Genomic DNA, 15,373 nt, shown 5'->3' on the forward strand with positions numbered 1-15,373 from the left:
AATGTACAGCTAGCCGTGCATTATCCCTTATGTATTCGCTCTTTAGCAGCAGTTTTTTACAGCAATATTTAAATGACACCCTGGTCATTCTTGGTGTACCCAAAATGGTCCCACACTATCGACAAGCATTTCTCTGGTGGAAATAAAGCTTCGCTGTTTGGTCCCTCTGTCACAGTTAATCTAATGCAGTAGCCTCCGTGCCTCTGATAAACACGTTATTTTAAGCTGGTGCACCGCTAGTGTAACTTTTTTCGTTTTGCACAAGCTGCAACAGTTCCGTTCTGTGTAACAGAAACACTCGGTTTAGCGGAACCTTTACGATTAATTAACCGTGACGTTTTAAAGTGCGGTTAATAGCGAAACCGGTTAATCGCTGCATCCCTAATCATTATGTAGGCATGCACGCACACGTTCAATGATACATTTTCCACACCTATTCCATTTAAAGTGAATTTACTTATTCAACAGTTTCACATTTGGAGGGCTCTTTTGTCTCATCATCTGTTTTTTCCCCCTCTGTTTTGTTTTCTCAGCCTATGTGCCGGAGGACGAGCTTAAGGCAGCTAAGATCGATGAGGAGCACCTGCAGGACGACGGACTCTCCTTAGACGGTCAGGACGCAGAGTACCTGTGCAATGAAGAAGACGATGGCCGTGAACAGCTGAGCTACCAGAACTCTCCACTCAGCAATGGCACCAACCCAGACGCTGGCTACGGCTCGCCCCTCAGCGACACCAGTGATCACCTGGCTGACTTCAAAAGCACCTCCTCCAAAGAAGGCCAGGATAAAGAGGAGGTTGAAGACATGGAGACAGATGCTGGACTGTCTTTGCAGGACAGCCTGGCTCAGATGAAAGCAGTCTATGCAAACCTGATTTCAGATGCTTCCTGGTCGAGTATCACAAAGGACATTATGAAAAGCAAGCAGGTTAGTGCTAGTAGCACTAACAGTACTCCAAGCAGCCACAAGGGGAACAACAGCGTTGCAAACAGCCATGCAAGCAGCATTACAAGCAGCGGAGCTAGCGGCAGCAGCAACGCTAGTGCTAGCACGAAGACAAATGTGATGCCAAGCAGCAATTCTACAAAAGCCACCGCATTAAACAATGCCAACAATGGACCCATCAATGGTGCTAACAGTGGGGGTGTTGCATATGACTGGCACCAAGCAGCTCTTGCTAAAACCTTACAGCATACGCCCTACCACCTCATGCCTGAACCAAGTCTCTTCAGCACAGTGCAGCTGTACCGGCAAAACAATAAGCTGTATGGGCCTGTGTTTACAGGTGCCAGCAAGTTCAGATGCAAGGACTGTAGTGCAGCCTACGACACGCTTGTAGGTCTCACGGTGCACATGAACGAAACAGGCCATTACCGTGATGACAACAAGGACAAGGAGGAGGACAAGGGTAAGAAATGGTCCAAGCCACGGAAACGATCCTTAATGGAGATGGAGGGCAAAGAAGATGCTCAGAAAGTCCTGAAATGCATGTATTGTGGTCACTCGTTCGAATCCCTACAGGACTTGAGTGTCCACATGATCAAAACTAAACACTACCAGAAAGTGCCTCTCAAAGAACCAATGCCAGCTCTTGCCTCAAGGCTGGTGCCCTCCACCAAAAAGCGAGCGTTCCAGGACCTGATGTCTCCATGCTCACCTGAGTCAATCTCTAGCACCCCTGGCATTCCACTGGCAGAGACTGCACCCACCAAAGATCAGAAAATTTCCAACCCATATGTCACATCTAATAACCGTTACGGCTACCAAAACGGTGCGAGTTATACCTGGCAGTTTGAGGCCCGAAAAGCTCAAATTCTTAAGTGTATGGAGTGCGGGAGTTCCCATGACACCTTACAGCAGTTGACAGCCCATATGATGGTGACTGGACACTTTCTCAAAGTCACAAACTCCGCCTCCAAAAAGGGTAAGCTATTAGTGTTTGACCCTGTGGTGGAAGAGAAAATCCAATCCATCCCTCTTCCACCCACAACAACACGTCTGCCAGCTCCCACTATCAAGTCCCAGCCTGATTCACCAGTACACCCATCCACCATGGATGAAAGGAAGGAGTCGGATGAGGAGAAAGTGGAGGAACCCGAGGAGAAGAAAATCAAGCAAGAGAAAGAGGATCCTGCTGAGAAGGTGGAAAAGACGGAGAAACCCAGCCATTACAAATATCTAAGAGAAGAGGATCTTGAAGAGTCTCCTAAAGGTGGACTAGATATTCTCAAGTCATTAGAAAATACGGTCTCCAGTGCAATCAGTAAGGCTCAGACCGGTACACCCACCTGGGGTGGATATCCCAGCATTCATGCCGCCTACCAGCTCCAAGGGTCTGTGAAATCATCTATATCTGCTGTCCAGAGTGTCCAGATTCAACCAACATACAACGCCAGCAGCTTGAAATCTTTGACCTCTGACTCCAGCACTCTGATCCATTCTCCAAGCAGCCCATCACCACCTCTAAACCATAAAAGCAATGTCCTAGCCATGGAAGAGTTGGTGGAAAAAGTAACAGGAAAAATCCCTTCAAAGAAAGACAGGGATGAAAAATCAACTGAACGTGGCTCCAAATATATCACTGCTGAATTACCCTCCCCTGTTCTCAAAGACCGAAAGGACCTGCCAAGACCAAATGATCTTTGCAAGCCAACAAAAAACGGCACGGTAGATAAAGACCTAGAGCACGTTCCGGTTCGGGATGGAGAATACAAGGAAAGCCATGCAGATAATCCTGTCAAGAATGGAACAGATGTCCTCAAATCGCAAGTCAGCAATGGTTGCGGTAATTTAGGAATCATCACTGACCACTCACCAGAACAGCCTTTAGTCAACCCTCTCAGTGCATTGCAGTCTATCATGAACACTCATTTGGGTAAGGCCTCCAAAACAGTCAGTCCACTCCTAGACCCACTAGCAATGCTGTACAAGATCAGCAACAACATGATGGAAAAGCCCATGTACAATCCAGCTCAGGTCAAGCGAGTCGAGCCCATCAACAGATATTATGACAATGACGACGATCAGCCCATGGACTTGACCAAGTCCAAAAGTGGCAATGGGCCCACCAACAATTGTTCATCCACAGTTATCAGCAACAACAACAGCAACATCACAAACAGCACCCGGCCCTTCTTGTCCACACTGGCTGAATCGGTCTCATCTCCTCTTCGGGAGAATGCCCTAATGGACATCTCCGACATGGTGAAGAACCTCACAGGTCGCCTGACGCCAAAGTCGTCAACCCCTTCCTCTGTATCCGAAAAGTCGGACGCAGATGGCTGTGCTTTTGAGGACGGCCTGGAGGATCTTTCACCCATTCAGAAGAGGAAAGGCAGGCAATCAAACTGGAACCCTCAGCATCTGCTGATCCTTCAGGCTCAGTTTGCATCCAGCCTTCGGGAAACCCCTGACGGGAAGTACATCATTACAGACCTTGGTCCTCAGGAGCGTGTACATATTTGTAAGTTTACAGGTCTCTCCATGACCACCATCTCCCACTGGTTGGCGAACGTCAAGTACCAACTCAGGCGGACAGGTGGAACCAAGTTTCTGAAGAACATAGACTCAGGCCACCCACTGTTTCTGTGTAGTGATTGTGCCTCCCAGTTCAGAACTCCCTCCACATACATTAACCACTTAGAGTCCCACTTGGGCTTTAGCTTGAAGGACCTCTCAAAGTTATCAATAGACCTCATAAGAGACCAGCAAGCAGTCACAAAAATGATCACAGATAAGACATTCAGTGCCCTTGGCTTGACTGAGGACGACTCTAATTCCATATTTCAGTGCAAACTGTGCAATAGGACTTTTGTCAGCAAGCACGCAGTGAAACTGCACCTCAGCAAAACGCACGGAAAGTCACCGGAGGACCATCTGATCTTTGTTACTGAGCTGGAAAAGTTAGAAAAGGCCTAAGGAAAGCAGGCTGGTGGCAGTGAAGTGACTGGATAGAGAATCATTGCACTACATCACTGTACTGCACTGCGCCTGAACTGAGCCTTCAAAATCAGTCCAACTTCTGTCATGAAACTGCCTGATTGGACCATGATCTGTTTCGATTTTTTCCCCTCGTTTTTTAGTCTCTTGATTTCTATCTCCTGCTTTGTACTGTATTTATCTGATATGTGTCGGTTATGTGCATGTTTTTGTTCTTTATTTTTATTTCTGAGTGACTTCATTCAAACAGAATTTACAATTTGTACTCTGTTGAATTGGGAATGAAACAAACATGGTATCCATGGGCATGGTCTAAAACAAAGTGGCAAAAGAACTTCTGAATAGAACGAGTTGCGTCGTACTGAACTCTCGCTATACGTCAAAAAAGACTGACTTCAATAAAGCACTCCGTAGTGTTGAATGTTATGAGAATATGTATAAAATGAGACCGAGCTATTTTGTTAATTTGAGCTCCGATTTTCAGATATTGGCTTGACATAAATCAAACTGCAACCCTTTGAAGTGAAAACAATGCATTGTAGATTTTGTTGAGTCTTCTAAACCTCGAAGGATATTGAAGATTTTGACAGGCTGCCTATGATTATACACTTTGGTTTTTCAAAGGCATTTCTTTATGTTTTTAATAATCATTGTTTTTTTGTTAAGTATCATTTTATACAGTAGCAATTTGAAACGTATGCTTTGGTACCACTATTCCTCTTTCTATGGTTTCGCTTCTGTTTCGACCTGTAAAGACTTAATTGAAATCTTATATACAGCACATATATTTAAATGATCAGCGAAGATGTGTAAATTTCCATCATCATATCTTGCCAATTGCCGCAGCTCAACATTGTTTGTATGGTGTGCATTCTTTTATATTGTCATTTTATATATAGTAAACGAAAAGGAAATAATATGTACAGAGATGTATATGCAGTATATGTGCTGTAGAACCACGATTCATCCTTTAGTTGAACTAAGTTCTCTGATGTGGTAAATATGAATTGACTGAAGGAGTTGCATCACTGTTGGTGCATGGAGTATGAGAGGGAACCAAGCAATGCAAAACATGAAATACAGTACATTTCAATGTTTTAGCTTGCCATTGTGAAAAGTACCATCAATTCCCTTAATTAAAAAAAAAATTTAAAAATGTTTTTGTCCCTTAATTGTAAAATAAAACCTGAAGCATTTCTTGATTAATGCTGTTCTCCATTTGGTCATTTGTGTGTTTTTTTCTCTTTTCTTAATCAACAATTTGGATGTGAAGAACGTTCTACTTCTACCTTATGGACTTTATTCCAGCTACTTCAGAGTTGAAATATTCGGATGTTCATTGTCCATTTTTGCCTTTGTTGATCTTTGAATGCAGCACCTTTTCTGTGCTGTATTTAAATGAGAGCGATGTTTCCAGACACAAAACCTGCTGGTAAACAGGAAACACTCTCTAGCCGGAGCCAAAATGGGCAAAGAACTTGTGGATTTAACGCTTTTCCATAAAGCCTGTATATCTGGCTTCTCGGGACCGATTCTGTAGCATTGATCCAGCCCTTCCTCTCTTTTTTTGGAGGATCTTAGTGCAGTCCCTGTACGTATTCTATGTAAATGACAGCAATCATGACAACTGCGACATTGTGAGTACCTGCAGAGCAGAGTGAAACATCGGCAGATAGACGCAGTTTAAGCAGATTTGCATATTTTTTTCTCTCTCCTGTTCACACAAGCGCTCTCCAAGCATTTCACGGGGTTTTCAGACTTAGAAATAAATGCCCAATTTCTAGTGGGAATCAAAGATTTACTCTTTTCAGCTCAATTACTGAGTGATTATACGTGTGGACACAGGGGGCTTGAGGGGAAACAAAACAAGAAGGTAAAGGACCGAAATATGCAGTGTTTGCACAATAATCTCAATCTCCATTTGAAGCCGCTTTGGGGAGTTGCAGTATCAAACCCCTTGTTAGTTGCCCTATTTGAGAGTATCCTCTCACTCAAATTGGCATGTTTTGATTTCCCAGTGGTCCCATACTGAATATTCTGAGCCTCCATCTGCTAGTTTTGCTTTCCTCAATTACTGCAATTCTTTTTCATTTTCATTCAAAAGGCAGGATATCTGTGCAAACTATTGGACTTATTAAGCCATATAAATCCAAAAGTATCCAACTATTTGTGCATAAATAATTTGTCATCCAGAGAAATATTTTTATACATGAAGGGTGCAGGTTTAGGCTTTGAGTATGTTCTGGAGTAGATTTAAAACTATTAATTTATTCAAGACATGGTTCTGGCGTAACTTTTCCACGCGTTGGAATATCCTTGATATAATAACCCGAAAGCAATATTGTTATTGAAATCAAACCTTTTGAGTATGGAGCAGACTTAAGTGTATTATAAAATTAAGCCTTCCATTTCCTTCCACATCTGGGGTCCCGACGCACACAGAGATAAAGGGGCCATGCCAGGTCTCTCTTAACGAATTGACTTACTGCCTATCCACAGATATCACATGCTACGAGAAACAAAAGGTTGTAGAAGCATTTGACAGCATACGTTTGTTTTAAAGCTCCAGTTAAATGCAAATGCAAACACAAAACTTTAGGTGAGACAATGTTAGACACAAAGGTTTGGATGCCTTGCAACTTTGTAAGTGGCAATAGCATTTTTAGCAGTAAACAGGCATGTTTCATCTGTATCTACGTGTTCCTGCCAAGTACATTTTTACTATGAACATTAATCATGATAGTGATACATTTCTGTTTGAGGAAGAATGCATTTGGAATGAAATTCTTAAAGGTGCTTATTGATTAATGAACAAAATGATTGATTAATTAAACAAATATGTAGTTTAGACATCAAAACAGATGTCTTGACATCAAAACAGATGTCTTCACTTGTGCTATCACCACCCTAAAATACTTAGATGTTTCATATCAAGACGGGATGAAGGCTTGAAGGAACGCAGAAATTTGAATAAGTCTTTGCACGTCAGACATCAGTGTCATTACTGATGCAACTCATCACTGTGATTTCATCAGCTTAACCTTATGTCTCACGTTTTGTTATTTCACTTCAAGCAAACAGGAAATAAATCATCTTGGTCTGTTCCTTTGCTGCTCGACCTCACAGACAGACGGCGAAGCATAAATATGATGCCACACAAAAGAATTCACTGATAGTGGGACTATGATGGTTTTTAACTGGCTACAATTTGCTGTTTTCAAAAGGCAAAGCAGAGAGACTTCAACGTAATTTAAATGTTCTCTATCGAAATTGCACACTTTATACAGAGAGGAATAAGTTGACAGATTGAAAATAATAAAATCTGGAAAATGACACATTGTAGTCTGTGAATGACAGAATTTTTGAATATAAAATGAAAAAGAAAACTTTTAGTCAACATCCATCCAGATGGACTGTTTGTTTGGCCAAAAATACTGATTGGAATCTTTAAAAAAAATTAAATGTAAAAAATGTCCTATCACCTTGTCATTCTAAACCCGTTTGACTTTCAGTGTTGTGTAGAAAACAAAAGGAGATGTTTTGCAGAATGTTCATGCTGGTACTTTCCGTAATTTTTGAAGATTGACAGCTCAGGTGCTCTTAAAAATGAAGCTTCCAAAAGAGAATTTTTGCAGTGATGCCTTAGAAGAACCATTTTTGGTTCCCAAAAGAAGATTTTAAGTAATACGCAGAAGTTTTGTGGAATGGAAAGGTTCCATGGTTGTCCAATAAAGAACCTCACCATTCATTGTATAAACCGTTCTGCTAAATGGCTTCTTTCGTGTTCCTCAGATGGAAGAAAGTCATACAGGTTTGGGGCGACATGAAAGCAAGTAAATGATGACAGATATTTCATTATTGCGTTCACCTTCACCGAAAGCCTGGACTTTAAATACACAACTTTAAAAACACATGCAGCTTGAAATGCATCAGCAGTGACACCTTAAAGTGTTCCTCCATTGAATTTGAAATGTTTTAAGCCTTTAAAAACTCATTTGACAGCCTGTGCGCTGACTATTTCCAGTCTGAATTTGTTATTCTTAAGCTGTCCGCAATGAGGCCTGTGTTTCTGTCAAATGACAGCTGTCAAACTACAAGGCAGAATGTGTAAAATTGAATCACAGTTGAACACTGTAGAAAACAAAGGCCTGTCAGATAAATGCACACGGCAGAATAAATTGTGAGCCCGTTTGATTGGCAGCTCTAGGACGAAATGTACATTTCCGAGAATAAATATGGCTGGAAAACTTCGAGTCCCATCAGGTGATGGACTGTGGGATCATTGCATTAAGACTTATTTGATGCTTCCTTCCCAACGGATGTGTGAAGTGTTGGGGAGACGGCGTCACAAATGGTTGTGTTCCTGTCAAAAGTGAGCCGTGTTTGGAGATGGAACGTCTCGCTTATTCATCTGCGTGCGGATAGCGGCCTGAAGAATGGAGATGTGACAAAAACGCTTCTTTATAGAATAATGACGGCTGACACGAGGCCTAATGGATGCAGTGTTTTTAATCTCTGTGAAGGCTCAACCCGGTGATGGACTCGGCTGCCAGGCCTACAGGTGTGCTGTGACAGCCTGTCTATTCTACTGCTCATCACTCACACCGAGCAGAGACGACCAGCTTCACTTCAGCCCCATCCGCTCAGCCGCTGTATTGGACTCGATAGCAAAGTGGAGGGGAGTGGCACCAAAACCCGGGCTGAAATCCGCCCACAGCTTCTCTGCCGTCTTTATACAGAGGTTAAAAGAGTCAAGTCCGATGTTGCGCAGAATACATCAAGTTTGCTATGACAGAAAGAAGAGCAAGTTAGCTTAGTCAGGAACACACTTTTAAGCTGCAGATAAACTGCCGGATATCAGAGGAAAGACATTCAGATCATTCATGAAAAGGATTTTATATATAGTCATGAAACTTAACAGAAAAACAATATGAAATAGTTTGACTATAGTGTTTTGAACACTTATTTTGACATTTGTCAAGTGCCTTTTGTGCCCACTTTCATGACTTTTATATGACATCCATATACTTTTGTGTATTTGTTAATTTTCTACCTTTTTTGGTTAAGCATTAGTGCGAGTTCTAATAGTCGTGCAAAGTTAATAATATAAATGATGAAAAATTATTGTCCCACTTATATATATATAATTGGTGTTATCATGGTTAAAAACTTGTATTTTGAAAATATAAGAAGTTGGGGAAAAGTCCTTCCAAGGTCATGAAATAAAATTTTCTTCCTATTAGATTGTGTTTTATTAACATCTACACCTACCCCAACCCTAAACCTACCCCTTACAATAATGCAAAAATAGTAATTATTGTTGTACAGTGTGAAAAAAATTACGCTGTATTGATGTGCGCATGTCCAGTAGTGCCATATGTATCCCTTCTAGCCTTAACCCTTGGTTTTTTTCTGCACCAGTTTTGTTGAAAAGGTAATCAATTTGACAGATTTTTAATGGATTTTCTATATTTTAAAATATCATTGGTGTTACATTTTTTAATGTTTTATTTGATGTTATGATTTATTGAATAGTAAGTCAAGCATTTCCAGATAATATCGACACCACCTTGGAAAATCGATTCATATTTTATTATATTTAAATTAGTTATATTAAATTCTATTTATATTTTAGAATTACTAAGTCATTTCATGTCATGTTTTTCTCTCATATTGGAATTATTAAAAAATAATCATGAATATCCCTTAAAAATACTATAATTAAAGCTTTAAATTGGCTTTATATTATTGTATCACCATGAGTACTGTTTTCATCCAATGTCTGCCCTTCTATAAAGATGTCTGTGTGCAGCCATTTTTTGCCACTCACTCAACAGTGAATGATTGAATTTTGAATTTTTGCTAGACTGCTTTGTGAGACAAAAGCTTGTGCAAATGTTGCTGTGGGATTTGTATGCAATTTCAGATTAAATTGATGTAGGGAAAAGTCAGCGAGTGATGCAGAGTGAGAAAAAGAAGGGAGGGAATGAGAAAGATCTGTGTGAATTAATGAGCACAAATATGCTTCCATGCCATTATTATTCGTTGGTGAAAAATGCGTATTCTTACTCCCTGACGGCCCGAGCAGCTGAGAGAAAGTAACTGACTTTGTTGTTAAGTTTCTGTGATTGTTCTTTCAGATTCAGCTGAGTTTCCTCTCAGAGGCTTTCGACTGGCTGAACACATTTGTTTATCTTCGCGCCGTACAGGTACAGTAATTGTAAAGCGTTTCTTTTCTTTACTACACAGTTTTCATCAACAACAACTGAAAGACTTGAATGACAGATAGGTATTACCATTGCTGAAATGACTTGTCATGTTTGCATTTTTGATTTATATTAAAAGTACACTCTACAACAAACAACTCTACTAATACGTTTTCAGTGTGGGGAAGTTACTTTCATGGTTACAAGCTAATTATAAGTTACAGTAGCTAAACAGCCAAGCTATTGGCTATAGGCTAGTGATAGCAAGTTAGCTTTGAAAGCAAGATCCCCACCCTCCCAGTATAATCACTCTGCAAAGCCACGCCTCCCCCAAAACAAACAAACGTGCTCCAACAGACCAGTATGGTGACCGGGAGGGGACATGTTCGGTTCACTTAGTTTTGTCGTGGCCACGACATATTAACTCGTGGGAATGTGATAATATGTCATGGATAATATCTCGAGATCCTATGTTGAGGGAACAACATCCATTTGACATAAGGATGTCATTACCTCAACAAAATGATCTCGTGGCCACGACATATTATGACGTTCCCACGAGTTAATATGTCGTGGCCACGACAAAACTAAGTGAACCGAACATACCCTTCCGGTCACTGTAGATAGAGACTAACCGGTGACACGATGAGAGACATTGTTGGTGGAGGATTGAATGCAATACTGTCAGATTACCTCATTCACCGGTGAGAAAACATTACAATACAAAGCGCATAATATTACAGTAATAGTGCCTGTCGTTCTCGCTGGAACACGTTGATGTCATATCATGTCCGTGCAAACAGGGTGCGCAGAGGTATACAAATACATATTTGACAGGCAGGTTGGACAGCCTATCGTAATGTTCGGACCGAACATTTTGATTGGACGAACATTTTATGGTCCTACGCCTTCCACAACCTATATAAATACATATAAATAAATTTAGACCACTTGATTGTAATCGGAATGTGAAGAGACTTTCAACCAGCATAACAAAACATGTTTTTTTAACTAAATCACCTACCCTGCCTTTAAATTAACTACATTGAAGCTGTGAAATATATTTTTAAGCATATACTTGAGTAATGGCTGCTGAAAATGCAGCTTTGCCATCACAGGAATAAATTACATCTTAAAATAATTTTTTTTATTTCCAATTGTAATATAATTTCAAAATATTACAGTTTTTACTGTATTTCTGATCAAATAAATCCAGCTTTGGTAAGCATAACAGATATATTTCAAACACATAAAAAAAAAAAAAAAAATCTTACCAAGCGACTGGACAGTACTGTTTTTTTCTTTCTTTCTCAAAACCTGTTCTCAAAACAGCATTTTAAATGAATGGACTTTACTGGAGTGACAGCATTCAACTTAAATTTTACTATAAAACAATTAAGTTTTATAATTAAGTATTAGCATTTATGTAATATATATTATTTATTTAGTTAGTTAGTTAGTTAGTTTTGCTGTCAAAATGGCCTAAAACGGCTTGTAGGGTCTCTACTGAATCGTTTTTTTGAATAGGTACATTGAAACAAACTGATTCACTAGAATGAATCTGACTTTTGAACGCTACAAATGCAAGAGAATAGTTTAGGAAAGCTTGTTTGAATATTGATTCTTATATGCTTGACTCTTATATGAAATACAGGTTTTGGTTCATTTTAATGTTAATTGTTGGGAAAAAGTAGCTTGTTACTGGAAAAGCTTGTCTGTTTTGAAAGCAGCATTTACAGTCATGCCAAAACAGTTAAGTTAGTAGGCTAGTGTTTTTACTGTTTTGTTTTTACTTTACCTGTTAGATAATTTGGTTAATGTAGGCGGTTTGAAAAGTGCAAAATGTACCTTTAAGTGTGTCTACAAAAGCACAAAACCACCATTTTTTTCAGTCCTGTGTTCAGTCCAGTCTTTTTTTTTTTTTTCAGTCAAAATCCAGAAAAGTTTACACAATGTCCTGCCTTACAAGATGTCCAGTGTTTTTATTATTTTTTTCTTGTTGTGTTGCAAGTCAGACACACAAAACTGTGTTCCACCTTACCACCTTTACAAACAACGCGAGCATGTCCACCCCATCGCCAGCTTAACCTGACACGCGTCTGCGCTGTGTTTTTTCCCCGCTTGCTTTTTCTGGTTTGGTTTTGTTTTAATCAGATGGAGGGTCTCTTCCGACGATGTCACGTCTGGGCTCACACACGCACGCTCAGAAGGACAGTGGGCTGTCCGGTGTAGCATCATTAGCTCAGCAGAGACATGCCGGCCCTGACACATGTCGAGCGGCATGCAGCCAACCCACGGACGAGCACGAGTCGCTCCTGCATAATTTGAAGGTAACGCCACATTTCTGTGCAGGCATGCTGTCAGTGGTCCACGGAGAACAGGGGACACTGGGGTGGGGGGAGGCAAGGAGAGACGGAGAGGGGAAGAAATTTATCCAGAGAGCTGTAGTGGTCTTCCTTATTCCTGCTTCTCCTTGTGGAAAAACACACCTGTGCGCTTCTTCTAACACGGCTTGAACATAATTCACCGTCTGACAAGTCAAGAGTTTCAAATGTCAACCAGGGCTGATTTGTTTCTTTCTTCCTTTTTTATAAACTGACATTGTTTTCATGTATGCTGATTTTTGAAATGCCAGACTCACTCTAAATGAGAAATTCTAAATTCTACCATGCTAAAGCTAACCATTAGCATTCCAACAGCGCTTGCTCGGTATGCAATTTGAAATCATTTAAATCATCTTTGCTCATAGGTGCTCAGTTCTGCTGCCAGGTCGTTTTGAGCCAATGTCTGAAAATGAGCTGAAGATAACATCATGACAGCGCTGATTGGCTGAAGGCACCACAAATATATGCATAGTTCAAAGTGCATCACTAGCAAACTATGACATTGTATGTGTGATTGGGCAGTGGACGAAAACATAAATGTCTATTTCACACAGTTAAAAGCTATCTGAAAACAAATGTTTAAACAAAGGACAATATTAGAGATACAATATTACTAGTCTTGCGTAGCCAGACCTTCAGACTGACGGCTGAAGGTCTGGAATTCATGGCAGCTTTCATTGGCAATTCGTTTCGTTCATCAATCACAGTTCGTTGCGTTCAGCGTCAAGTTTCGGGGCGTGGAAATGTCGCCACAATAAAAGACCGTTGTGTAAAACTCTCGAACGTATTTTAAAGATTCTATGCCGCGAACTTTAAATATTTCACATACTTTTGAAAATCCAGCATTTAGTTGATCCTGATAAGCGCTCGTCGTCACAGTTGTAAACGCGACGGCTTTCTTCTTTCGTGAGGGGGTTTGGCGTCACGGCATCTTTGTTTCCAGGTGGAACGTTAAAGAACGTGACACACACATCTCCCGGAAATCCTGTATAATTCAACCAATCCGATGACGACTTCGAAACTCCTGTGGGCTGTCCGGTGTAGCATCATTAGCTCAGCAGAGACATGCCGGCCCTGACACATGTCGAGCGGCATGCAGCCAACCCACGGACGAGCACGAGTCGCTCCTGCATAATTTGAAGGTAACGCCGCATTTCTGTGCAGGCATGCTGTCAGTGGTCCACGGAGAACAGGGGACACTGGGGTGGGGGGAGGCAAGGAGAGACGGAGAGGGGAAGAAATTTATCCAGAGAGCTGTAGTGGTCTTCCTTATTCCTGCTTCTCCTTGTGGAAAAACACACCTGTGCGCTTCTTCTAACACGGCTTGAACATAATTCACCGTCTGACAAGTCAAGAGTTTCAAATGTCAACCAGGGCTGATTTGTTTCTTTCTTCCTTTTTTATAAACTGACATTGTTTTCATGTATGCTGATTTTTGAAATGCCAGACTCACTCTAAATGAGAAATTCTAAATTCTACCATGCTAAAGCTAACCATTAGCATTCCAACAGCGCTTGCTCGGTATGCAATTTGAAATCATTTAAATCATCTTTGCTCATAGGTGCTCAGTTCTGCTGCCAGGTCGTTTTGAGCCAATGTCTGAAAATGAGCTGAAGATAACATCATGACAGCGCTGATTGGCTGAAGGCACCACAAATATATGCATAGTTCAAAGTGCATCACTAGCAAACTATGACATTGTATGTGTGATTGGGCAGTGGACGAAAACATAAATGTCTATTTCACACAGTTAAAAGCTATCTGAAAACAAATGTTTAAACAAAGGACAATATTAGAGATACAATATTACTAGTCTTGCGTAGCCAGACCTTCAGACTGACGGCTGAAGGTCTGGAATTCATGGCAGCTTTCATTGGCAATTCGTTTCGTTCATCAATCACAGTTCGTTGCGTTCAGCGTCAAGTTTCGGGGCGTGGAAATGTCGCCACAATAAAAGACCGTTGTGTAAAACTCTCGAACGTATTTTAAAGATTCTATGCCGCGAACTTTAAATATTTCACATACTTTTGAAAATCCAGCATTTAGTTGATCCTGATAAGCGCTCGTCGTCACAGTTGTAAACGCGACGGCTTTCTTTTTTCGTGAGGGGGTTTGGCGTCACGGCATCTTTGTTTCCAGGTGGAACGTTAAAGAACGTGACACACACATCTCCCGGAAATCCTGTATAATTCAACCAATCCGACGACGACTTCGAAACTCCTGAAGTGTTTCCACTTTTGTGTGCCATATGCATCAGACGTTTAGCCAACGGTCCGTGGGCGTGACGTCTGAGACTTGAGACTACAATATTACAACATTATTTTTTTTTTTTTTCAGAAGAGAGCTCTTATGGTTCTGTGGAAAATTTCAGAAAAAAACAAGGATTGTACTAAATGTATTTTTAGGGCTGTCAAAGTTAAAAGTTAAACTGCTCTGGAAAGATGTTTATTGTGAAAAGCGCTATATTAATACATTTCAATTGAATTTAAAGTATCTCTCTTTAGGTTTATATATCTAGAATTACTCTAATAATAATGTGTGGAAAAAAGATGAACTTGACACAAAGTCAGTCTTTTCCAGGTATTATTTTAAGTATTCGATAGGAATTTAAATGCCAGTTATTTAATTTTGTATAATATCATGCTTTTTCTCACACAGTAAGAAATAAATTAATAGTGAGAAACTTAAATTTTAGACTCAATATTTCTGGTTACTTTTTCTCTGGGAAGTAAACCGTTTTAAACAAACAAACAAACAAAAAACTGAATTAAACAGTTACAATCCACCACTATACCACAAAAAAGTGTATATTTAGTATATAATTATATTAATATATATATATA

The 15,373-nt window shown here is 40.3% G+C and overlaps 1 protein-coding gene across 2 annotated transcripts in view; it reads left to right on the forward strand.

Annotated features, from left to right (window-relative positions):
• tshz1 (teashirt zinc finger homeobox 1) overlaps window positions 1-5,120 on the forward strand; it is a 41,393-nt gene extending 36,273 nt beyond the window's left edge. For both annotated transcript variants that reach the window (XM_016563624.1, XM_016563623.1), the window contains one exon: window positions 534-5,120. In XM_016563624.1, coding sequence (XP_016419110.1) covers window positions 534-3,919 — 3,386 coding nt within the window. In that variant the 3' untranslated portion in view covers window positions 3,920-5,120. The remainder of the gene's footprint in view (window positions 1-533) is intronic.
• The last annotated feature ends 10,253 nt before the right edge of the window (window positions 5,121-15,373 follow it).

The sequence above is a fragment of the Sinocyclocheilus rhinocerous genome, unplaced genomic scaffold, assembly GCF_001515625.1.
Source record: "Sinocyclocheilus rhinocerous isolate Xijiao unplaced genomic scaffold, SAMN03320098_v1.1 scaffold499, whole genome shotgun sequence".
Classification (NCBI taxonomy): Eukaryota; Metazoa; Chordata; class Actinopteri; order Cypriniformes; family Cyprinidae; genus Sinocyclocheilus; species Sinocyclocheilus rhinocerous.